Raw genomic sequence first — 25634 nt, 5'->3', positions numbered from 1 at the left:
ATTTCTGCTGGCCAAGCCCCTGTTCCATCCTCGAAATCTCACATCTCTCCTGTCCTGAGTTTCTCCTGACCTCCCCTTAACAGTCATCTTCTTAGGGGCATGTTGATGATGGCTTTCATGATCTCAGCTTATCCATCACACCTCTGCTGGCTACTCTATTTCTGAGAAAAGTGGCACTGAAGACACGATGGAAAAGGACACAAAAGTCCATCAGAGCACCCTGCACAATGTGCCCAGCAGCTCTGCACCTCCAGAAATGTGCTGTTCCTGCCTACAAGTTTTCTTTCCAGAATGGCTCCTATGGATCCAGGGTAACTTTTCCCAGGCCCTCACTTCCCCAGGCCACACCACTCTTCCCACAGGCCCCACGTGTCTCTCCAACCCTCCCCTCTTCCCCTGCAGTAGTGGCACCTCACCGCAGCAGGTTGGTGCATCTCCAGGCTCAGGGGTGTTTCCTGAGGGCCTGCCCCGTGTGGGGAGTGGCGCGGAGGAAGAGAGCAAGGTCAGCTCCTGGGGCATGGCTGAGCACAGCCCAGCCATCCTGCACCGCGGGCAGGCCCCTTCTCCCAGGCTGAGGCACACACACAAGGTGGACACTTCTCCATCAGCCCAGCTTCGCGCAGGGCCCTTCAGCCCTGCCCCTGTCCTGGGACTCGCCTCCTCCTCCTCCACCCACAGACATACATTGCTTTCCATTTGGGGACCCAGGCAGGACTTTAAGGATCTGCTAAAGCCCTCAATTTCCATGTTTTTCATAGTCTTCACACAAGTCTTCCTCCTGCCATCCCCACTGCCTAGCCCTGCCTTCCAGGTGGAACTCAGTAACGTGGTGCTCAGCAATAAATAATGGGGTCATCTTTCCAAGAGAGGGGGGCAATTTCTCGGGGGGCAGGCAATTTCTCGGGGGCAGGCTGCAGAGATGATGAAGTATTGCGTCTTCTTCAGGGCTTTAAATAAGGTCTCCTCAATTACTCTGCAGTCTTATGGGCCTTCACCTGCTGCCTCTTCACGGCCTCCCCTGGTGTTGCAGAGCCCTCCTTAGCCCCTGGACACCTCAGATTCGCTTTTCCCCCTAAAAGACTCTTCCTTGGATGGTCACTTATTTTAAGAGGTCCTAATCACTACCCACTGAGCACATTGTCCCGGCAGATCCCCTGACATCTCCTGCCAGCTCCAGATTCCTCTCCAGGCTGGAATCTGCCATCAGCCCCACTGCGGGAGGCACAGTCCCATGCAGATGAGTCCAAGACCAGTTGTTGTCTGCTTGGGGAAGTGCCACCACAAATTGAGCTCTTGGTCCATCACTTTGTTCCTTCACAGACCAGCCTGGGACTTTCAGCCTGTGTCCTTCCCTCCATGAAGAAGCCCAGAAAACAGAAGAGCAGGGAGCAACCCCTTGGCTCTATTCCTGAAAGCATATTTGGAAGAGGTGCCCAGGCTTCTGGGTTTGCCCTGAGCAGCCCCTCTTGTTACTGTGGTGCTAGCAGGGAGGCCGGCTGTGACCCAGGGCTGCACAGTGCCTGCTGCTGCCTGCAGCCACAGGGATGTCACTGCAGAGACAACAGGACTGTCACCAAGGTACATGAGACCTCAAGACTAACACAGATACAAGAGCACAAGAAAGCAATGAGGAACCAAAAAGAGAGCAGCAGTGAAAAGGCCACGTCCTGCTGCTGGCCATGGCCATGGCTCCAGGGAAACAGCAGTCCCGACCCGAAGGCAGCAGAGAGGCAGAGCCCAGCGGGCAGTGAGGGGCAGCCGCGAGGGCCAGCGGGGCTGCTCCTCCCTGTGGCAGCTGGGCTCTGGGCCCTGAGCCCCTCCTGTGTGCTGGGGCTGCTCCCCCAGCTCCAGAAGAAGAGATAGGACTTGGGAACAGTGAAATTCTTGTGGATTCTTTTATTGTATTATAGTACCCATGATGCCCGGTTACACAGCTGCGTGATAGTATTGGATCAAAGTAAATATAATAATCAAGAGATTAGAGGATACCTATAAAGTATTTAAATAAATATATTTTCATACTTGTAAGAAAGTAATAATACAGAGAAAGAAAAACAAAAGATTGTCATAATGTTTTCTGAGAGTTCTCTTAAGGTAATTGGCGCTTTATCAACGTTGGATAAGCATGTATCCAAAGACTTTCCTCAAGGCATCCTTGAGGTCCTGGTTCCTCATGCTGTAGATGAGGGGGTTCACTGCTGGAGGCACCACCGAGTACAGAACTGCCACCACCAGGTCCAGGGATGCGTATGATTTGGAATAAGGTTTCAGATAGGCAAATATGCCAGTGCTTACCATCAGTGAAACCACGGCCAGGTGAGGGAGGCACGTGGAAAAGGCTTTGTGCCGGCCCTGCTCAGAGGGCATCCTCAGCACGGCCCTAAAGACCTGCACATAGGACAGCAAAATGAAAATGAAAAAAACAAAGGCTAAAGCATCAATAACCACAAGAAGTCCAATTTCCCTGAGATTTTCCCTGCTAGAGCAGGAGAGCTTGAGGATCTGGGGGATTTCACAGAAGAACTGGTCCACAGCATTGCCTTGGCAGAGGGGCAGGGAAAATGTAGTGGCCGTGTGCAGGACAGCATGGAGAAAGCCACTGCCCCAGGCAGCTGCTGCCATCTGGGCACAAGCTCTGCTGCCCACGAGGCTCCCGTAGTGCAGGGGCTTGCAGATGGCAGCGTAGCGGTCGTAGGCCATGACAGTGAGAAGGGAATATTCTGCTGATATGAAGAAGAGAAAGAAAAAGACCTGTGCAGCACACCCTTGATAGGAGATGGCCTTGGTGTCCCAGAGGGCATTGGCCATGGCTTTGGGCAGAGTGGTGGAGATGCAGCCCAGGTCGAGGAGGGCGAGGTTGAGGAGGAAGAAGTACATGGGGGTGTGGAGGCGGTGGTCGCAGGCTACGGCGGTGAGGATGAGGCCGTTGCCCAGGAGGGCAGCCAGGTAGATGCCCAGGAAGAGCCCGAAGTGCAGGAGCTGCAGCTCCCGCGTGTCTGCGAATGCCAGCAGGAGGAACTCGCTCACAGAGCTGCTGTTGGGCATTTCCTGACTTTGGACACTGCTGTCTGTTGGAGAGGAAAAGGCAGAAGAAGTTAGAACAGACTTCTCTGAGGAAAACCTATTGCAAGCCTTAGAGCACCCACCAGCCCAAGCCTCTCTCTTTGCAGGAGAACCTTTCTGCAGCTCTCTTGCTTGAGCTGTAGCTGGTGCTGGCTGAGAGTGGCACTGGGAGCAGGGGCTGCTGTGGGCTCCAGAGGAGTCCTTCCTGCAGTGCAGCAGGAGGGAGGAAGGAACATGGGGGAACTCAAGTTCAGTCCATTTATCAGGTCAATGAAATTTGCAGTGCTGTTTCAAACAATGCATCCCAATGACGAACAGAGCTGCAGATGCCACTGCTGAACACGCCTGTTCTCAGCTACCCCTCTGTGAGCTGCAGGACCATCCCGCTCAGGTGTTTCCCTGAGAAGAAACTGGAGACAGCTGAGAGCAGAGAAGCCCCAGACCAAGTGCATTGGGATAGAATCCTCACCTTGTCTTGCATGAGCAGGATCTCAGCTCTTTCCTCCTATCCAGGGCTGCAGAGGCCTCACTCCAGCTGCCCACAGACAGCCACCCAGCAGCACGGACATGGCCTTACAATGGAGGTGTCTCCTCCTTGGGGCACCTGGATAACACAAGGACACCACGAGAGAGCTGCATCCTGCTGGAGAGAAGCCTGCAGGCCAGGAGAATGCCCCTCAGACAGAGCTAGATATCCACAAGCTGGGGTGTCCCAATATCCAGTCTGCATCCCCTGCAGTGTCTGAACTAGGCTCGGCCACCCGCCTCTTGACTAACCAGGGGCAGCTGGGTTATGACACTCCACGGGTCTTCTGCCAGACTGCCTCACCTCGCTGTTCCATCCAGCAGGACCCTCAAAGCCTACTGCATTGCCCACTGCCCTCCCAGAAACAAGACCCAGCAGGAGACCCTTCCAGGACGTGCAGCTGCATGGCCCTGCAGCCAGAGACGTACCTTGTCAAGGGCTGTGCAGATTTCTCCTGCAGGCAGCTCTCAGCATCCTCCCACCGCCAACTGCCTCCAAGCCCTCTCTCCTGCTCTCCTCTCCCCGTGCCACCTGTGGTCAGAGCCCCCAGCCCTGCTGCGCTGTGCACAGGATCTGCTCCTGGGCACAGCTGTCTCTCTGCACCAGGGCCCTCTTGCCACGAGCTCTCTCTGTCCCACGAGCCCGGCCCAGCTCAGCACCAGACGCCCAGCCCAAGGCATTGGAATCCCCCCTGGGGGGCTTTGGGGAGGAGCCCACGAACCTCAGGCACTGAGAGACAATTGAAGACATCTCTCAACAAGTCCAAGTCAGAGGCAAGTTTCCTGCAGTGTCCCCCTGAGGGCCAGCACTGACACAGCCTCCCTTGGAGCTCGTTAGAGCAGAGCATTGGAGGTAGTGTGGACAAATAGAGAAAGACAATGTCAAGGCACACACTGATATGTAGAAAAGCTGGATGTGTTACACCAAGCACAAGGTCCAGGCCTTGACCCCCAGCCCCTGGGAAGGGAGATCCTTTCCCTTCACACACTGCTCAGGGCTCTTCGTGGGGCAGGAGGAGATGGGGATGTGCATGGGCAAGTGCAGGAGAATGGTACGAGCCCTGCCTGGTTCATGGGTGGGGGCGAGGAGGCAATGAGGCCCTGGTGCTTTACCGATAAGCTGTCTCCTCCTAGGCCTCAGTGGCAGAGACAACAGCCAGAGCCATGGACACAAAGCCCTGGGTCCTGTTGGGACTCTCAGCCTTGCCACAGCCCTTGCTCCTCTCCACACCAGCCTGTCCTTGGGACTCCCAGACCTGTACCCCTTTTCTGCTGGCTCTTGACCCTTGTCTGTGTGGTGTCACACTGGATCTGTACTGAGTCTGATAACTCAGATGTTCTTGGTGGCCATGCTCCTCGTAAGGCCGCTCTGCAGGAAGCTGGCCTGGTTCCTGGTGAGCAGCACCACTGCTCGTATGGCATCCCTCGTGGTGCCCAGGCCCTCTTCCTCCTGGGCACTGCTCACTCAGCAGGGTCCCAGTCTGCCCTGATGTGTGGGGTTCCTCTTCCTCTGGTGCAGGACTGGGCTCTTCTCCTTGTAAGTGTGAAGAGGTTCCTTTAGGCCAAATCCTGCCGTTTCTCAAGGTTCCCCTGGACAGATGCTCCATTCTGTCAGCTGTTAATGTCTGCAGGCAGATGGCTCACCCTGATCATGCCGTCTCTCACAAGGTAACAGCAGCAGGAGTTTGTAGGACGGTTTGGACAATACAGCAGTAACTATTTGAATGGAATTGCATCACAAACTCAATTAAGGGTACGGAATGGAAGGCTGCCCGATTCCACTTTTTCTCTTCTTCCTTCTCATGCATGCGGTTATTTTGTCTGGAACTGTGTCCTATATACAAACACTGCACCATACCAGCTAATGGGAAGAAAATTGAGTCTATCCCAGCCACAACGAGGACAATATCCACCCCATATTCCACACCATCTGCATCGTGCTCAGCTCCAGTACTTTCTAATTAATCACCACCACCTTTTCTCTTTTGATATACACACAGAGATATCATGCCCTTAGTCTGTGGGTGTCCTGGTGTTGTCTAGAATCAAGTTAATTTTCCTCCTAGTAGCTGGTATGATGCTGTGTTTTGCATTGAGCATGAGAAGAATGATTATCACACACTGATGGCTTAGTTGTTGCCCAGCAGTGGAGGGCTGGGGGTGCCTGAGGAGCTGGGGGGGACAGAAGCAGGACAGCTGACCCCAAGTGGCCAAAGGGATGTTCCATACCACAGCCGTCATGCTGAACCATCAATATGGGGTGGCTGGCAAGGGTAGGGGGTACCACTGCTGCGGGACAGGCAATCACCATCATGATCATCGTCATCATTGTTCGTATTATTTGTCTTCCCTTTCTGTCCTATTGAACTGTCTTTATCTCAACCCATGATTGTTATTTATTTTTTCCCCCCTCCTCATTGTCTCCTGCATCCGCTGGGGGTGTAGCAGGGTGTGTGTGTGAGGGAATGGCTGTGTGGTGCTGAGCTGCCTGCCGGGTTAAACCACGCTCTTTTTGGTGCCCAACATGGAGCACGAAGTTTGAGCCAATGACAGATCTCAACACAGCATGTTAAATAAAAAATAATAATAAAAAAAAAATAATAGGAAGCTATTACAAGCATTAGAAGATTTTAATAGTTGCTGATAAAAAAGTTTATTATTATTTTTTTTAACCTCAGGCCTGTTGTGCTCGATTTCAGAACTGTGTTGTATAGCACATGACTTCCTGTATGTCTCCCCTGTCATGCTGTTTATCTTTTCTGATGGCTGCTTCAAGTTTATTCTTTTGCTGTATCGTGTAACACTGGCTTGTGATATGATAAAATTCCTGGTCATGAAACTAATCTGGTACTTGTACTCAGCATTGCCATTACCTCCGTACCTTGGGAGCCATCTCTCAGAAACTATTAAGAATTACACTCTTGACCTTTTCTCCTCAGGAAACCAAGGCATGGGGGAGACAAGGGGAGGACACTTTTCCCCACTGCTTCACTCTCCCTTTCTCCTTCACCTCCCCCTTCTCCTCCAGGCTAGTTACACTAGCTCTTCAAAGCTTTGAATATCCTTGGGATGGTCAAACCAGCATGTTCTTATTGTTACATCTCCTGGCTGTGTTTCAGCTTTTGTTTCTGTTTAAGCAACTACTTAATGCATGCCATCCAGAGATCTGTCCAGAGGCAGGAGAGTGAGGAGTGGCAGGGAGTGTGGGAGGATCTGGGCAGGCACCTAGAGCAGGGGGCACCTCCAGTGCTTTGGAACTTCACCTCTGAGCAAGTGCAGAGTCCTAAAGAAAAATGTGAAAACTGTGTGTCATCACCCTGGTAATTGCAAAGAGACACAAATCACTGCAGCGTGCTGGGCTCTGCCCTGTGCTTAACAAGCCACAGTCAACACCTCCCCAACCCCTGTGACTTTTCCTGCAGGCACACGCCAGCCCCTGTGGCAGGCCCAGCAGCCACTCCAACCTTTGTGGAGGGCCCAGCAGCCACTCCAAACCCTGCAACAGGCCCTGCATGTACTCCAGCTCCTTAGATGGGCGTAAATTTAAACCAACCCCTGTGACAGGCCCTAGAGCCGCTCCCAAAACTGCAATAGGCCCTGCACCCACTCCAACTCCTCTGAAAGGCCCTGCAGCCAGAACAACTCCTGTGATGGGTCCTGCATCCGCTCCAGCCCCTGCAATGGGCTCCATGGCTGGGCCAGAGAACCAGCCTGTGCCACTATTGGTTGCCTCTTTATGAAAGAGAAAACAATGGGTGTGGAAGTCAGTTTTTCTGTAGAAAGGAAAGAAACTCCTACCCAGACAAGAAATAAGGAAGAAGATTAGGCAGGTTTCTCCAAAGCTGGACCATCTTGGAAACAGGAGGACGAAGAAGAAGAGATCATCTAAACATCAGAAACCAAGTGATCCCTTTCCCAGGGTAAGCTACGAGATAAGGGAAAAGATTTCAGCCATCATCTTGGTGAGCACATTGTCACCTGGCTGCCCCAGTGCTGGGAGAACAGGGCCAATAGCCTGTAATTAGAGGGCAGGGAAGCCAAGCAGCTGGGATCCCCCCCTAAGGAAGGGGTGAATGACAAAGCCATTGGAAAAGGGCACAAGGAATTTAATCCTGTCAGGCGTCAAGGAAAGGTCTCCCTTCAAGAAAGATCTTGTATGTCAACCAGGAAAGTGGACCACCATGCAGAGGGGTATCCGGTACCTGAGGGAATTAGCCATGCTGAAGGTGATTGATAGTAACCTAGACAACAAACAGCTGTCCAAAGTTCCAGATGAAGTCGAGTGCCCATGACCCATGTGGCAGAAGTTTGTACAGAGCGCACCATCACCGTATGCCAGCTCATTGGCAGTTATGACCTGGAAAGGCCAAGAGGAACCCACATGGATGAATCGGCTAGCCAACTACAGCATTACAACGAAAGTCTCTCTTCTTCCCTATGGGCCTGCATCTCGTCTAGAGAGAAACTTTCTCACGAGATGTCAGAACTACAAGAGAGACATCTTCCTCCCCACCTGCACGATCCAATAGCTCGGCTATCAGGTGTAAACATCCCTTTGCTCAAGAAAGTTGATATAGTGGGTGCATACTGTGTGCTACCCTGTGGTTTTAACTGTGTGACCATGGAAAAGCCATGAGAAAACGGGATGCAAAAATCTACCCTACCTCCACCCTAGAGGCATGGATACATGAAGCGCAAGGAAAAGCATTTGCAAAAAGTGGTTCTTCTGAGAAAATTACTGCTCCAGCTTCTAGCAGCCAGTCCTCCAAACAGAGTAATGAATACTATGAGCAGGACTAGAGGGGCCCTGCCTCCATCCAGGGGGAGGAAGGGGACAATCGGGTGTATTGGACTCTGAGGAGTATTGGCCTGGCACATCAAACCCAAGAGTTAACTGTACTGGAGGCTGAAGTGAGCCTAACTGGGAAGGAGTGGCAAAAGCGACCCATTGGGACTGGCCTGGAGGCTCTGTGCAACCTTAACACAGACTACTTCAGGAGGGGGTACTTCAAAGATCCAAACGTTTACTGGATGGACTTTGGGCATGACTCCCTTGGAGAAGGAGGACATCAAATGGTTGTCTACCTTGCCCACTCTCTCACAGGACCCTTCTGCTGTGCAGGTGCTGATGGCCAATGGGCAGCAGGTGCCAATCGCTACCAGAACAGCGCACCTGAGGCAGTATTGCACTCACAGAGACTCCCTGCTTCCCATGCATGAGCTGGTTCATTGACTGCAGAGCCAAGGAGTGATCAGCAACACTTGCTCACCCTTTAGGAGTCCCATATGGACAGTGCAAAATTCTAATGGTGAGTGGAAGAGAACGGTGGGCTTCTGTGGCCTGAATGAAGTCACACCACCGCTGAGTGCTGCTGTGCTGGGCATGCTAGAACTTCATTCAGTACGAACTGCAGTCAAAGGCAGCCAAGCGCTATGCCACAATTAATATTGCTAATGCATTTTTCTCCATCCCTTTGGCAGCAGTGTGAAGGCCACACTTTGCTTTCAGTTGGAGGGGTGTCCTGTCCACCTGGAATCGACTGCGCCAGGGGTAGAAATACAGCCCTACCATTTGCCATAGGCTGATCCAGACTGCCCTGGAAGAGGGGGAAATTCCTGAACACCTCCAGTACATTGATGTCATCATCACATGGGGCAACACAGCTCAAGAAATATTTGAGAAAGGGAAGAAAATAGTCCTAATCCTTCTGAAAGCTTGTATTGCCCTAAACCAAAGTAAGGTCAAGGGACCTGCACAGGAGATCCTAATGCAGGCTGGTCAGGTTCAGGGGGACCCCTCCTTGGGGAAATGTTGGGCATCGGTCAGTGTGTGATGAGCAATTGCATTGTGCATCACTTGCTTTATACATATAATAATAAAAAAATAAAAATTATTATTATTTATTAGTAGTATTGTTAAAGTTATTACTATCTCTTCAATTTCTGTCCATTTAAACTATCTTTATTTCAACCCATTATCTTTTGGAGGTGGTTGTCAACTAACATCTGTGTGGTGCTAAGGTGGCTGACGGGTTAAAGCACAATGTGTTTGACAACCACAGTCCAACAGCACAAATCACACTTGTAAAAATCAGTCTCTGACATCTACAAAGAGGAGCAGTCGGCGATGACTTTGGTCTGCTTCAGACACCACAGCCCAGCAGAGACCCTGCTGCCTTCGGGAGTTGTCAGCCCTGAGGCCTTGGGGACACCTCGAGGGAGCCCAATGGCACAGAGCAAGCGATGCCATGGTCGGGTGCTGTGCTGCTGAGCTGGGCCGGGCTCCTGGGCCCAAGGGGAGCTCGTGGCAAGAGGGCCCTGGTGCAGAGAGACAGCTCTGCCCAGGAGCAGCCCCTCTGCACAGCGCAGCAGGGCTGGGGGCTCTGACCGCAGCTGGCACGGGGACAGGAGAGAAGGAGAGAGGGCTTGGAGGCAGTGAGGAGCCAACAACAGAGGGCAGCGTGTGGCAGGACAGATCTGCAGGCCCTTGGCACCATGAGTCTCTGGCAGCAGGGCCATGCAGGTGGGGTTGCCAGAGGGGTCTTCTACAGCTGGCACATCCGATGGCTGATAGCATCTGTCGGGATGGGTCTCTCTGTTTCTCCAGCAAGGAGTAGAAAATGCTGTAGAGAATGGCATTTATGATTGCAATTTTCAAAAGAATGACCAAGTCAGGGGCTACCAGAAAGGCAGGACTTTGCCTGTAGCCTGTGCTTGAAGAATCCTGCAGTGGAGGGGAGGCAGGTTTCATGGTAATGAGTGGCCAGGATTTTGCAGGAGACTGAGACTCCTGGAGCATTGCAGTGAGGGACCAATATGTCATCAATGAACTTCATAAAGTCCCTTCCCACACCTCAGCCCACAGACTGCACCAACATCATCATTGTGGTCCTCTCAGGCTTTATCCTAGCTGATCTTTAGGAGCTACAAAAGCCCTGATACCCCCTGCCTTTGGAAGGCGTCTGCAGGCTTGAGGGGATCACAGATCGTTTACAATGAGCAGGAGCTGCCTCCTCTGCAGGCAGAGCTGCAGCACAGGAGGGTGTGCTGAGTGTCCGTCTGTCCCTGCCTGGCCTTGCCTCCCCTGGCAGCAGCACGCTGCCATTCCTCCTGGCTTCTCCACCTGGCCGTGCTGCTGCTGCTCTTGTTCCCAGGCTGCCTGGGGATGGGGGTTTCACCTGCCCATGGAGTGAGTCCTCGGGGTGCTTGGGGGACGGGGAGTATGGGGACAGGGTGAGGGGTCTGGAGATGGGCACTTGGAGCCTGGATTCCTCTGCTCTCAGAAGTGGCCTTGTTCTTTTCAGTCAAAGATGTGAGTAGAATTTTCCTGCAGTTCTCACAGGACGGCTGGGACCAGACCTGATGGACAGACTGGCTGTCCTCCTTGAGGACAACCTGCGCTAAAGTGATGATGATCCTGATTTCTCTGATGATGATCCACAAGGATTCACTTCTTCAGTTCCAGCAGAAATACCAGGATTTTTGGCTTAGAATATGTTCTGAGGAGTGGTGGGGCAGCTAGAACATATATTTATATGTTCATATTTGTATTTATATTTTATATTTATATTTATATTTTTTATGTTCGTATTAATAAATAAATAAACAAATTAATTAATTTATTAATAAGCCACCAGAGCTCTGCTCTACAGTTTGGTGAACTAGGAGCAAAACTGGGGAAAAACTCGTTTGATATCAGGAGGGAAGTGAATCTGACATTCTCCAATGTTCCTCTTCACCTCTTGCTGTAGGAGAGGACTGACTCCTGCATTACCCTAAGCAGAGCCCCCTGTTCTGACACACACCGCCAGGCAGAATGAATCAGGATGCATGAAAGGAATCTGCCAAATGTCTGCCAGCAAGTGGACAATTTATTTGGTGATTTTAAAGGAGAAATGGAATTAGTTTTCCTCTGATGAATTTCTTGTACTTTATTCCTCTCATCCTCTTTTTTGTTCAGGACCACCTCCCAAAAAAGCAGATGTCCAACAGCAGCTCCATCACTGAGTTCCTCCTGCTGGCATTCACAGACACGCGGGAGCTGCAGCTCCTGCACTTCGGGCTCTTCCTGGGCATCTACCTGGCTGCTCTCCTGGGCAACGGCCTCATCCTCACCGCCGTAGCCTGCGACCACCGCCTCCACACCCCCATGTACTTCTTCCTCCTCAACCTCGCCCTCCTCGACCTGGGCTGCATCTCCACCACTCTGCCCAAAGCCATGGCCAATGCCCTCTGGGACACCAGGGCCATCTCCTATCAAGGGTGTGCTGCACAGGTCTTTCTATTTGTCTTCTTGATTACAGCAGAATTTTATGTTCTCACCATCATGTCCTACGACCGCTACGCTGCCATCTGCAAGCCCCTGCACTACGGGAGCCTCGTGGGCAGCAGAGCTTGTGCCCAGATGGCAGCAGCTGCCTGGGGCAGTGGCTTTCTGCACGCTGTGCTGCACACTGCCAATATATTTTCACAACCTCTGTGCCATGGTAATGCATTGGACCAGTTCTTCTGTGAAATCCCCCAGATCCTCAAGCTCTCCTGCTCAGATGCCTACCTCAGGGAGGTTGGGTTTATTGCATTTAGCTTTTGTTTAGGTGCTGGCTGCTTTGTTTTCATTGTGATGACCTATGTGCAGATCTTCAGGGCGGTGCTGAGGATGCCCTCTGAGCAGGGCCTGCACAAAGCCTTTTCCACGTGCCTCCCTCACCTGGCCGTGGTCTCCCTGTTTGTCAGCACAATCGTGTTTGCCTGCCTGAAGCCCTCCTCCATCTCCTCCCTATACCTGGACTTTGTCGTGACAGTTCTGTACTCAGTGGTACCTCCAGCAGTGAACCCGCTCATCTACAGCATGAGGAACCAGGAGCTCAAGCATGCACTGAAGAAGCTGTTTCAGTTGTCTTCCAGAAGCAATTAGCTGCTGCTCTGCTGCTGCAATGGGAAAAACTCACCAAAAAAACATGGTGTGAGACACAGGCTTGCAGTGCCAGGTACCAGGTCCACCAATGCTGGCCCCAAACTGTGAGAAACAAAGTAAAAACATTACGTACAGAAGGAGAGAAGGTGGATCCTGATGATACAGGACTGCAGGCACCTCTGGGCAGTACGGACACTGACCTGCGGTCTCAAGGCTCCCTGGGTGGGGAATAGGAGAAAGAGGCCAGTGCCTGTCCTGTGCCACCTCCCCACCAGCCCTGCCCTCCTACAGGTGGAGTATTTCTCCCTTACTCGCGCACCAGCAGCGCTTTGCCTCCTCCTCCTCCACAGGGAGATGAGCCACAGGCCTGGCTGTGTGTGAGGGAGCAGCAGACTTGAGCAGAAAAAAAGCCATTTTCATGGCACTGGGGCATCTGAAGGGTCCAGCCCCTGTGGCTGGGTCTGTTCTCTGCAGCAAAGGGCTGTCACCAAGCCCCAGCTCTGTGGTTGCTCCTGCAGCTCTGAGGACCACTCCAAGGGCATCACAGTAACGATGCTCAGGACCTAGGAGGGTCAGCCCGCCCATGGATCGCAGCAGGAGGTTGGTAGGATTCCATAGTACACAAGGACACGGACACCTCGTTGCTCTGTCTTCATGAACGTCTTTATTACAAATTGCTACAAATCCCTACCTGTGAAGCAACTACGTGTTGCAAGAAACTTCTAAGTTACCACTAGGAAAGCAAATATGGGCTTGTGATGCTTTCCCTAAATCTGCACCAATAAATACTATTTGAGGTGCTACTGGTACGACACTCATGAATCCGCTTGGTGGAGGGCACAAGGCAGGGCACCTTCCCCTTCTTTCTTTGGGGCCAGTCATGATAGCTCGTGAGTAACGTGAACATCATTGGGTAACCCTAACGACATGCCTCCAGACTGTGTTTCTGGCTTGTTCCAAGGGTAAACAACTAAGCAAAAGGGCACCAGAGGGCTGTTGGCATAACTGCCTTGAATAGAGAGAACGTCAAATAGTTGTCTACCTTGCCTGGTCTCGCACAGGACCCTTCTGTTGTGGGGTTGCTGAGAGCCGAAGCAGAGCAGGTGCCGATGGCTGCCACAATGGTGCACCGGCAGCAATAGCGCACTGACCTCCAAGTCCTCCAAGCTCAAGAGCTGTGTATTCCTGTGAGCAAAAAGTCAGGCAAAGGGGGCAGGGAACCTGCTTGGAAGATCAAGGAGATCCTGGAGTGACTGAAATGGAAGAAAGAAGCATACATAATGTGGAAAAGGGGACAAGCCACTTGGGAAGAATATAGGAACATTGTCCGAGGATGCAGGGAAGCAACAGGGAAGTCCAATGCCCATTTGGAGTTAAATCTTGCAAGGGGTGTCAAGGACAACAAAAAGGGCTGTTTCCAACACATCAGTTGCAGAAGGAAGACAAAGGAAAATGTGGGCCCACTGCTTAATGAGGTGGGTGCCCTGGTGACAAAGGACAAAGGGAAGGCAGAATTACTGAATGCCTCCTTTGCTTCAGCCTTCACTGCTAAGACCAGCCCTCTGGAATCCCTAATCTTAGAGACAAGGGAGGAACTCTGAAGAAACGAGGACTTTCCCTTGGTTGAAGAGGATCAGCTCAGAGATCTCTTAGGCAAACTTGACACCCACAAGTCCATGGACCCCGATGGGACACATCCATGAGTGCTGAGGGAGCTGGCGGATGTTACTGCTGGCCCACTCTCCCTCATCTTTGAAAGGTCATGGAGAACAGGAGAGGTGCCTGAAGACTGGAAGAAAGCTCATGTCATGCTGGTCTTCAAAAAGGGCAAGAAGGAGGCCCCAGGCAACTACAGGCTGGTCAGCCTCACCTCCATCCCTGGAAAGGCGATGGAACAGCTCATCCTGGAGGTCATCTCCAGCATGTGGAGGAGAAGAAGGTGATCAGGAGCAGTCAGCATGGGTTCACCAAGGGAAACCGTGCTTCACCAACTTGATAGCCTTCTATGATGGAGTGACTAGCTGAGTGGGTGAGGGGAGAGCAGTGGATGTTGTGTACCTTGACTTCAGCAAGGCTTTCAGCACTGTCTCCCATAACATCCTCACAGGCCAGCTCAGGAAGTGTGGGATGGATGAGTGGTCAGTGAGGTGGATTGTGAGCTGGCTGGATGGCAGAGTTCAGAGGGTTGTGCTTAGTGGAGCCGAGTCTAGTTGGAGGCCTGTAGCCAGCAGTGCCCCCCAGGGATCTACACTGAGTCCAGTCCTGGTCAACTCATTTGTCAATGACCTGGATGATGGAATAGAGTGAGAGCACCCTCAGCAGGTGTAAAGATGTGCTGTGTTTTGGGTCAAAGTGGTCTCCCTGCGTAGCATCACTGCCATGGTTGCCTGCCTGAAGACTCCCTCCATCACCTCCCCCATCCCTGGACCTGGCGGTTTCATTTCTGTACTCAGTGTTGCCTCCAGCAGTGAAACCCTCATCTACAGCAGGAGGAACAAGGAGCTGAAGGAGGTACTGAGGATGTTATTCTAATATACAACATTTCCCCATCAATGAGGTACCTGCACATCTTCCTCACATATACCCGGGCAAGGCAGAAACACCTTTGTTCATGTATTTCAGAATTGCCTTTCAATCTTTGCAATATTATTTCAATTAAAGTATTTTTCTTCATCTCACTTCTATCTCACTTCTTCTACCTCTTATTTATTTATTTTTAACCCAGAGACCTCATGTACAGGTGCTGATAATCTCTTGGTAATTAACGAAATAAAGGAACCATCAGGTAGTCATTTTCTGTGACTCTTGTTTCTCATGATTTCTCTTCAGGTACAGCAGAGGCTGTGGGATTGAAGAGCCCAGCTGCAATGTGGAGGAAAAGCAGAGATGTGGCTGAGGGACTCCAAGTTTTTTCTGTATTAGTCTGTACCGAAAAGTTCTCCTAGGCCTCTGAATTCAGTAAAAGAGATCAAGCATGAGAAGAGCATGTATTGAGAGGAAGGCCATGAAAAGCCACCAGGACAAGGGCCTGTTTCTGCCTCTGTAGGGGACTGAGCCTGGGCAAGGCCCAGCTTGGGAAGCAGCCCTGTCGGACGTTCTTGGTGGGCAGTGAGCTGGGCAGGAGGCAGCCGTGTGCCCTGGCAGCACAGGAGGGAAGGCTGAGGGGCACCTCTCCGCAGCCTGCCAGGAGCTGCAGGGACGTCAGGAAGAGCCCAGGGCCAGGCTCTGCCCCGTGGTGCACAGGGAGCCCTCCTCCTGCCACGCCGCGTGCGGTGGCTGCAGCAGAGAAGACCCCCAGCCAGCCCCTGCATGGGGCTCTGCCACCCGCCTCACCCCGGCCCTCTCCAGCGCCCTCCTCGCTGCTCTCTGATGCACGCCAGCACCTCCCCCTGCGTGCCGGCCAGCACATCTGCTGAGGGCCAGTGCGGCTGCTGCAGGGGCAGGGAGCTCAGCATGGCCCTTGCAGCCCCCTGCCCTGGGCCTGCCCCTCCCCTTGCCCTCGGCCCCGGCCTTGTCTCTGCTGGCAGGAGCACTCTTGGCATGCGCTTCCTGGCCTCCCCTCACCTGCGCACAGCTGCTGCCCACTCAGGCTGCTGGCACAAACGTGTCCTCACAAGCAGCACCACCCCTTGGGCTGCTTCTCCTGGCCTTCCCCAGCTACTGCCTTGGCTCCTTGTCTCTGCTGGGCCCCACCTCCTGCACCGAATTGCATCCCCTGTCTGTCAGCTCCCTCTCCCGTGCCCTGTGGGGTGACAGAGCCAGAGTGGGGCTTGTTACCTTTATTTGATATAGTTTTGTGTATTTGCATTGGTGATGGCACAAAAAGACAGTTCCTTCACCAGTGATGTACACCCTTCTTCATGTTAGGACACAACTCAACGCCCTTCACTCTGCTTTATCTCACAGATGAACTGGATTAGGTCTCCTTGATTACTCTGAGGCACAGTGCAGTGCTTTTTGCCTTCTGACACTCCAGCACAATATGTGTGACTTTCCCTTCCTCTGCACATTGACCTGACGGGTCATTTCACATTTTTCACTTTCAAAACCTCAGTTGGACGGGGACCATTTCCAAAGTGGGGCAAGATGATGGGTTCTGGCTCAGCCATTTGAAGCATGCTATACTTGAATTTTGAAGCCTGAGTTTGCTAAAGATGACCCAGGAAGGTAAATGGATGTTCATGTGTCTAGTAGGAATAAGGGAAAGTATCTCAGGTTCCCAACGGCCATTTCAAATTTAGGTCAGTCCCAGGAACCCACTGAAGAAGGGGTTTGTCTTTGAAGGGGTTTCCTGTGCAGGGCTGGGCTGCAGTTACAGGGACAAAGACCACTGCTGGCAATGGAGGTGCCCGGGGAACTCCATCTGGCTCCACCTGATTTTCCCAAGGGGCTCCGGTCTCCTGCAGGTCTTTTCTGACATCTGCCAGTCCAGGGAAGTGCCTCAAACACAACGGGGCCACAGGAGGTTTTCCCTGGTTATGCTTACGGTCAGACAGCAAAGCTCTGCCTCAATACCCTGTAATTTTTTTACTACTTAACTAATAAAGCAACTACTCATCAGCTCAAATGATTCAATCCCTTCTGTAAAATGTCTCAAGTGAAGTGTAATTTCTATCATGAAGAAATGTGAATTTCCATGATCTGTATTAATCGCAGGAGAAGAAATACTGGTGTTCACCTGCACTTGCATTGTCATCGCTTTGTCTATCACAGAATCACAGAATCGTCTAGGTTGGAAGACACCTCCAAGATCATCTAGTCCAACCTCTGTCCTAATCCTAACAAGTCCTCCTCTAAACCATATCACTAAGGGCTACATCTAAACATCTTTTAAAGACCTCCAGGGTTGGCGACTCAACCACCTCCCTGGACAGTCCATTTCAATGCCTAAGAACCTTTTCAGTAAAGAAGTTCTTCCTAACATCCAACATAAACCTCCCCTGGCACAACTTCAGACCATTCCCCCTCGTCCTGTCACCAAGCATTTGGGAGAATAGACCAACCCCCACCTCTCTACAGCCTCCTTTAAGGTACCTATAGAGAGCGATGAGGTCTCCCCTGAGACTCCTCTTCTCCAGGCTGAACAACCCCAGCTCCCTCAGCCGCTCCTCGTAAGACTTGTTCTCCAGATCATGGTGTGCTCCCTCATCTTCCAGGCTCAAAACCTGACTTGACAACAAAATTCACCTTTTAAAATGAGGAAAGATTTTTATTAGATGCTCTTTGAAATCTTCCTCCTTAACTACACCATGAAAGCTCTCCAATCAGCTGCACAAGTCTTGAAGACTTGCAGAAAACTGTGGGAGAGATATGGCTGCTTAGGACTTTCTCTGTTTTAATGAGTTCCACGGTGTATTTTGGTGCTGTCAGTGAAACTTGCATACTGAGAGGACAATGATGCAACTGCTTGAGAAAGTAAAGTCAGAAGGAAAAGTTGAAGTGACTTGGAGTATTAATGGGCCCCACTGAGGGCTGTTACTAACAAAGCCTCCCCAGGGACTTGTTAGGGCAGATCATTGGAGGCCATGATTCCAGGCAGGCAAAGCGCTGTGCTGAGAAAAGTCTTGGTTGGTTTTGGTGAAGCAGAAGGGCCAAGGCCTGAGCCCAGCCACTGGGAGGGGAGATCCTGCACCCCCTCGTCTGGCTCAGGGCTCTTCTTGGGGTCTGTATTATGTGGTGGGCAGTGTGATGCCACGAGAAGAACTTCATTAGAACACCTGCCCACCCCTGCACAGGGTATCAAGGAAGCAGTGAGGCCCCATTGCAATGACTCTGTCTCGTCTCCTCAGAAGCTCTAGCCAAAGGGACAAAAACGTCAGGGCTGTTGGGGCCTTCCATTCCTGCCAGCACCCTCTGCCTTCTCCTCTGCAGGCTTTCCTATGCTGTCCCACACTTTGCCCTATTTCCTTGAAATCTGCAGACACCCATCTCTGTCCACCACCTTGCTCTCATCCAGGACTTTCCATCATCTCACCCATGTCTTGTCAACCCTCATCAGCTGTTCCTTGAAACTCAAAGCCATGGTGTGATCACAGACTGTCTTTCAGTGATCTCTGGCACCACAGCACTACCCTTTCACGGACATTTCTTCCTCCTTGCGGCCAGTGCCAACCTTCCAAGGTGCAATTTTTGACAGTTTTTTCGCTCCTGCTCTTTCCTTCTACCAAAGAAAGCTCCATCAGGGCGGAAATCACTCCTGAAGCAGGCATCCCAACCCATCAGGCTCCTTGTGGCCTGTCAGCCAAGCAGACAGAAGTCACCTCAGCAGCATCTTCCAAGCTCTGAGCCTGCTGCTGGCCTTGCAGCTTCTTGGCTAGACACAGCCAAGCTTTGTGCCTCTGCTGTCCAGTCCTGGACTCAAGCAGAAGGGACAGGACAAGCCCTCTGCGGGCCTTCTTTCTGTCTGGGTCCTCCTGGGGATGGAGCAGAGGGGATCCCACAGGCAGCATGCCAAGCAGGGGCCTTCTGCTGGCCTAGCAGGGCCACTGGCAGATGTCAGCCCCAAAGTGCACATCCCAGGGAGAAGCCAAGTGTGACCTGCCACCTCCAGACACAAGGGACCTCACAGTCCCTTTGCGTGACACGTTCCTGCTGCTGCCCTATCAGCTGCAGAGACAGAAGTGACCTCCCAGTCACTGCCACAGTCCCATTCCTCCTGCTGGGGCAGGAGATCCTGAGGCAGAGCTGAGCTCGTCAGAGCATTCCCACCCATCTCCTCCTTGTGGCCCACAAGCTGATCAGATCTATGGCCCCTCACATCCATCTCTGAATGCCATGTGTATGCACAGCAACGTCACGGTTCCTGCCCTGCCGCAAGGGGCCAAGCACCTTAAGTTCAGGGTTAAAAAGTGTCTGAAGGTGAGGATTTTAATGCACAGGAACAAGTGCTTTCTCTGTTCGGTGTTCAGGTTTTGATTAGGGACCTGGGCTCACTTTTTTGGGTTACAATTTAATCAGTTATTTCATGGGCAGGTTTGGTGTTCTGCTTAAGGTGGCAAGGTCTGTGGTTAGGGTATGACCAAGCTTTGTGGTTAAGGAATTGGTTTAGGTCTGCAGAGAAGTCTATGGTCAAATAAAGCATTTAAATCTAGTGTTAAGGGATCAAGGTAGGGAAAAGTGTAAGGGTAAGGGAAAGAATTTTGGCTTCAAGGGTTTCTTTGAGGTCAAGCATTAGAGTAGTAGATTGCTGTTATGGTGTGGAGTAGCATTTAGGTTTAGGAATTAAGTTTACTGGTTTAAGCCTGTGAAGGGCCTTGTGTGACTGTTTTAAGTCACGGTTACAGCAGCATCAGCATAACCTGAACCCTCTTACCTCTACAAAATCCTTTAGTTTCTGCTGGCCAAGCCCCTATTCCCTCCCCCAAATCTCACATCTCTTCTGTCCATGCTTCTCCTGACTTCCCCATAACAGTCATCTTCTTAGGGGCATGTTAATGATGGCGTACATGATCTCAGCTTATCCATCACACCCTGTTGGCTACTCTATTTCTGAGAAAAGTGGCACTGAAGACGCAATGGAAAAGGACACAAAAGTCCATCAGAGCACTCTGCACAATGTGCCCAGCAGCTCTGCACCTCCAGAAATGTGCTGTTCCTGCCTACAAGTTTTCTTTCCAGAATGGCTCCAATGGAGCCAGGGTAACTTTTCCCAGGCCCTCACTTCCCCAGGCCACACCACTCTTCCCACAGGCCCCACGTGTCTCTCCAGCCCTCCCCTCTTCCCCTGCAGTAGTGGCACCTCACCGCAGCAGGTTGGTGCATCTCCAGGCTCAGGGGTGTTTCCTGAGGGCCTGCCCCGTGTGGGGAGTGGCGCGGAGGAAGAGAGCAAGGTCAGCTCCTGGGGCATGGCTGAGCACAGCCCAGCCATCCTGCACCGCGGGCAGGCCCCTTCTCCCAGGCTGAGGCACACACGCAAGGTGGACACTTCTCCATCAGCCCAGCTTCGCGCAGGGCCCTTCAGCCCTGCCCCTGTCCTGGGACTCGCCTCCTCCTCCTCCACCCACAGACATACATCGCTTTCCATTTGGGGACCCAGGCAGGACTTTAAGGACCTGCTAAAGCCCTGAATTTCCATGTTTTTCATAGTCTTCACACAAGTCTTCCTCCTGCCATCCCCACTGCCTAGCCCTGCCTTCCAGGTGGAACTCAGTAACGTGGTGCTCAGCAATAAATAATGGGGTCATCTTTCCAAGAGAGGGGGGCAATTTCTCGGGGGGCAGGCAATTTCTCGGGGGCAGGCTGCAGAGATGATGAAGTATTGCGTCTTCTTCAGGGCTTTAAATAAGGTCTCCTCAATTACTCTGCAGTCTTATGGGCCTTCACCTGCTGCCTCTTCACGGCCTCCCCTGGTGTTGCAGAGCCCTCCTTAGCCCCTGGACACCTCAGATTCGCTTTTCCCCCTAAAAGACTCTTCCTTGGATGGTCACTCATTTTAAGAGGTCCTAATCACTACCCATGGAGCACATTGTCCCTGCAGATCCCCTGACATCTACTGCCAGCTCCAGATTTCTCTCCAGGCTGGCATCGGCCATCAGCCCCACTGCAGGGGGCACAGTCCCATGCAGATGAGTCCAAGACCAGTTGTCATCTGCTTGGGTAAGTGCCACCACAAATTGAGCTCTTGGTCCAGCCCTTGGTCCCTCACAGACCACCCTGGGACTTTCAGCCTGTGTCCTTCCCTCCATGAAGAAGCCCAGAAAACAGAAGAGCAGGGAGCAACCCCTTGGCTCTATTCCTGATAGCACAGTTGGAAGAGGTGTCCAGGCTTCTGGGTTTGCCCTGAGCAGCCCCTCTTGTTACTGTGGTGCTAGCCCGGAGGCCAGCTGTGACCCAGGGCTGCACAGTGCCTGCTGCTGCCTGCAGCCACAGGGATGTCACTGCAGAGACAACAGGACTGTCACCAAGGTACATGAGACCTCGAGACTAACACAGATACAAGAGCACAAGAAAGCTGTGAGGAACCAAAAAGAAAGCAGCAGTGAAAAGGCCACATCCTGCTGCTGGCCATGGCCATGGCTCCAGAGAAGCAGCAGTCCCGACCCGAAGGCAGCAGAGAGGCAGAGCCCAGCGGGCAGTGAGGGGCAGCCGCGAGAGCCAGCGGGGCTGCTCCTCCCTGTGGCAGCTGGGCTCTGGGCCCTGAGCCCCTCCTGTGTGCTGGGGCTACTCCCCCAGCTCCAGAAGAAGAAAAGAGATAGGACTTGGGAACAGTGAAATTCTCATGGATTCTTTTATTGTATTAAAGTACCCATGATGCCCGGTTACACAGATGCGTGATAGTATTGGATCAAAGTAAATATAATAATCAAGAGATTAGAGGATACCTATAAAATATTTAAATAAATATATTTTCATACTTGTAAGAAAGTAATAATACAGAGAAAGAAAAACAAAAGATTGTCATAATAGTTTTTGAGAGTTCTCTTAAGGTAATTGGCGCTTTATCAACGTTGGATAAGCATGTATCCAAAGACTTTCCTCAAGGCATCCTTGAGGTCCTGGTTCCTCATGCTGTAGATGAGGGGGTTCACTGCTGGAGGCACCACCGAGTACAGAACTGCCACCACCAGGTCCAGAGATGGGTATGATTTGGAAGAAGGTTTCAGATAGGCAAATATGCCAGTGCTTACCATCAGTGAAACCACGGCCAGGTGCGGGAGGCATGTGGAAAAGGCTTTGTGCCGGCCCTGCTCAGAGGGCATCCTCAGCACAGCCCTATAGACCCGCACATAGGACAGCAAAATGAAAATGAAACAACCAAAGGCTAAAGTACCAATAACCACAAGAAGTCCAATTTCCCTGAGATAAGAGCTAGAGCAGGAGAGCTTGAGGATCTGGGGGATCTCACAGAAGAACTGGTCCACAGCATTGCCTTGGCAGAGGGGCAGGGAAAATGTGTTGGTAGTCTGCAGAAGAGCATCAAGAAAGCCACTGCCCCAGGCAGCTGCTGCCATCTGGGCACAAGCTCTGCTGCCCACGAGGCTCCCGTAGTGCAGGGGCTTGCAGATGGCAGCGTAGCGGTCGTAGGACATGATGGTGAGAACATAAAATTCTGCTGTAATCAAGAAGACAAATAGAAAGACCTGTGCAGCACACCCTTGATAGGAGATGGCCCTGGTGTCCCAGAGGGCATTGGCCATGGCTTTGGGCAGAGTGGTGGAGATGCAGCCCAGGTCGAGGAGGGCGAGGTTGAGGAGGAAGAAGTACATGGGGGTGTGGAGGCGGTGGTCGCAGGCGACGGCGGTGAGGATGAGGCCGTTGCCCAGGAGGGCAGCCAGGTAGATGCCCAGGAAGAGCCCGAAGTGCAGGAGCTGCAGCTCGTGTGTGTCTGCGAATGCCAGCAGGAGGAACTCACTCACAGAGCTGCTGTTGGCCATTTCCTGACTTAGGATGCAGTTGTCTGTTGGAGAGGAAAAAGCAGAAGAATTTAGAACAGACTTCTCTGAGGAAAACCTATTACAAGCCTCAGAGCACCCACCAACCCAAGCCTGTCTCTTTGCAGGAGAACCTTTCTGCATCTCTCTTGCTTGAGCTGCGGCTGGTGCTGGCTGAGAGTGGCACTGGGAGCAGGGGCTGCTGTGGGCTCCAGAGGAGTCCTTCCTGCTGTGCAGCAGGAGGGAGGCAGGAACATGGGGGAAACTCAACTTCAGTCCACTGATCAGGTCAATGAAATTTGCAGTGCTGTTTCAAACAATGCACCCCAATGCAGAACAGAGCTGCAGATGCCACTGCTGAACACTCCTGGTCTCAGCTGCCCTGTGTCACCCCTCTGTGAGCTGCAGGACCGTCCCGCTCAGGTGTTTCCCTGAGAAGAAACTACAGACAGCTGAGAGCAGAGAAGCCCCAGTCCAAGTGCAGCTGGGCAGAAACCTCACCTTGTCTCTTGGTGCCTGAGCAGGATCTCAGCTCTTCTCTCCCAGCCAGGGCTGCAGAGGAATCACACCATCTGCCCACAGACAGCCATCCAGCAGCACGGACATGGCCTTAGCATGGAGGTGTCTCCTCCTTGGGGCACCTGGATAACAAAAGGATGACACAAGAGAGCTGCATCCTGCTGGAGAGCAGCCCGAAGACCAGGAGAATGCCCCACAGACAGACATGAATATCCGAAAGCTGGGGTGTCCCAATATCCAGTCTGCATCCCCTGCAGTGTCTGAACTAGACTCGGCCACCCACCTCTTGACTGACCAGGGGCAGCTGGGTTATGACAATCCGAGGGTCTTTTGCCAGACTTCCTCACCTCGCAGTGCAACCCAGCATGACTCTCAAAGCCTACTGCATTGCCCACTGCCCTCCCAGAAACAAGACCCAGCAGGAGACCCTTCCAGGATGTGCAGCTGCATGGCCCTGCAGCCAGAGACGTACCTTGTCAAGGGCTGTGCACATTTCTCCTGCAGGCAGCTCTCAGCATCCTCCCACTGCCAACTGCCTCCAAGCCCTCTCTCCTTCTCTCCTCTCCCTGTGCCACCTGCGGTCAGAGCCCCCAGCCCTGTTGCGCTGTGCACAGGAGCTGCTCCTGGGCACAGCTGTCTCTCTGCACCAGGGCCCTCTTGCCACGAGCTCTCTCTGTCCCACGAGCCCGGCCCAGCTCAGCACCAGACGCCCAGCCCAAGGCATTGGAATCCCCCCTTGGGGGCTTTGCTGAGGAGCCCACGCACCTCAGGCACTGAGAGACAATTGAAGACATCTCTCAACAAGTCCAAGTCAGAGGCAAGTTTCCTGCAGAGTCCCCCTGAGGGCCAGCGCTGACACAGCCTCCCTTGGAGCTCATTAGAGCAGAGCATTGGAGGCAGTGAGGGCAGGGAGACAAAGGCAATGTGAAGGTGACCCTGATGTGTAGGAAAACTGGATGTCTTTCACGAATGAAAATGACCAGGCCTTGACCCCCAGCCCGTGGGAAGGGAGATCCTTTCCCTTCACACAGCCAGAGCCATGGACACAAAGACCTGGGTCCTGTTGGGACCTGGCCCACGTGCAGCACCTTGCACTTGGACTTGTTGACCCTTCTTAGGTTAACATGGACCCAAATTTCAAGCTTTTCCAGGACCCTTTGGATGGCATCCCTTCCTTTGTTGCATCAACTACTCCCCTCAGCTGGGTGTCATCTGCACACTTGCTGAGGGTGCACTCGACCCCATTGTCCCTGTCATTGATAAAGATATTAAACAGTACCACTCCCAGGATAGACCCCTGAGGGACACCACTCATCACCAGCCTCCACTTGGACATAGAGCCGTTGACCATCGCTCTCTGGGTGTGACCTTCAAGCCAACTCCTTATCCACTCAATGGTGCGCCCATCAAATGCGTATCCCTCCAATGTGGAGACGAGGATGTCATGTGGGACCGTGTCAAAGGTCTTACAGAAGTCCAAGTAGATGACATCGGTCGGTCTTCCCTTGTCATCTGATGTGGTCACTCCATTGTAGAAACCACCATATTGGTCTGGCACAATTTATCTTTGGTGAAGCCATGCTGACTGTCTCGGATCACCTCTTTCTCTTGCATGTGCCTGATATTGATTCCAGGACGATCTTTCCATGGTCTTGCCAGGCACAGAGGTGAGGCTTACCAAGTTCCTTGGATCCTCCTTTCTACCCTTTTTACAAATAGGAGTGATATTTTCCTTTTTCCAGTCACTAGGAATTTCACCCAACTGCCAGGACATTTCAAATATGATGGAGAGAGGTTTGGCGACTATATCAGCCAGTTCCCTCAGGACCTGGGGTGCAAGTCATCAAGCCCCATAGACTTGTACTTGTTTAGTTTCATCAGGTGGTCTCAAACCTGCTCTTCACTTCCAGCAGGTGGGACTTTGACCCCCAGCCTCCATCTCTGGGTTCAGGGAAACGAAAGACTTGGGAAGCCTGACTGGCAGTGAAGACTGAGGAGAAGACGTTGCTGAGTCCCTCAGCCTTCTCCATGTCTGTCATTACCAGTTCACCCTTCTCATCCATCAGAGGGGGAACACTCTCCTTGGCCTTTCTTTTCTGAGCAATGTATCTGTAGAATCTCTTCCTGTTATTCTTTGCTTCACTTGATAAGCTCAGTTCCATCTGTGCCTTGGCTTTCACAGAATCACAGAAGCAGAGAATCATCTAGGTTGGAAGAGACCTCCAAGATCACCCAGTCCAACC

The 25634-nt window shown here is 52.2% G+C and overlaps 2 protein-coding genes across 2 annotated transcripts; both read right to left on the bottom strand.

Annotated features, from left to right (window-relative positions):
- Positions 1-1424: 1424 nt before the first annotated feature.
- LOC310890631 (olfactory receptor 14J1-like) lies at positions 1425-3468 on the bottom strand. Its single transcript, XM_083852944.1, has one exon. It carries the CDS (start codon positions 3043-3045, stop codon positions 2110-2112), a length of 936 nt encoding a protein of 311 aa, XP_083709070.1. The 5' UTR covers positions 3046-3468; the 3' UTR covers positions 1425-2109.
- Positions 3469-21203: 17735 nt separating this feature from the next.
- LOC310890626 (olfactory receptor 14A16-like) lies at positions 21204-23259 on the bottom strand. Its single transcript, XM_083852937.1, has one exon. It carries the CDS (start codon positions 23014-23016, stop codon positions 21943-21945), a length of 1074 nt encoding a protein of 357 aa, XP_083709063.1. The 5' UTR covers positions 23017-23259; the 3' UTR covers positions 21204-21942.
- Between the last annotated feature and the right edge of the window lie 2375 nt (positions 23260-25634).

Source organism: Anser anser (assembly GCF_964211835.1).
Source record: "Anser anser genome assembly, contig: HAP1_SCAFFOLD_32, whole genome shotgun sequence".
Lineage (NCBI taxonomy): Eukaryota > Metazoa > Chordata > Aves > Anseriformes > Anatidae > Anser > Anser anser.
Note: the sequence above shows the minus strand (reverse complement) of the source record. Positions and strands in the feature narration are given on the sequence as shown.

Excerpts from the sequence above, each read along its gene's own strand:
- LOC310890631 (XM_083852944.1), bottom strand. The coding sequence starts at position 3,045 with ATGCCCAACAGCAGCTCTGTGAGCGAGTTCCTCCTGCTGGCATTCGCA.
- LOC310890626 (XM_083852937.1), bottom strand. The coding sequence starts at position 23,016 with ATGCAGAAAGGTTCTCCTGCAAAGAGACAGGCTTGGGTTGGTGGGTGC.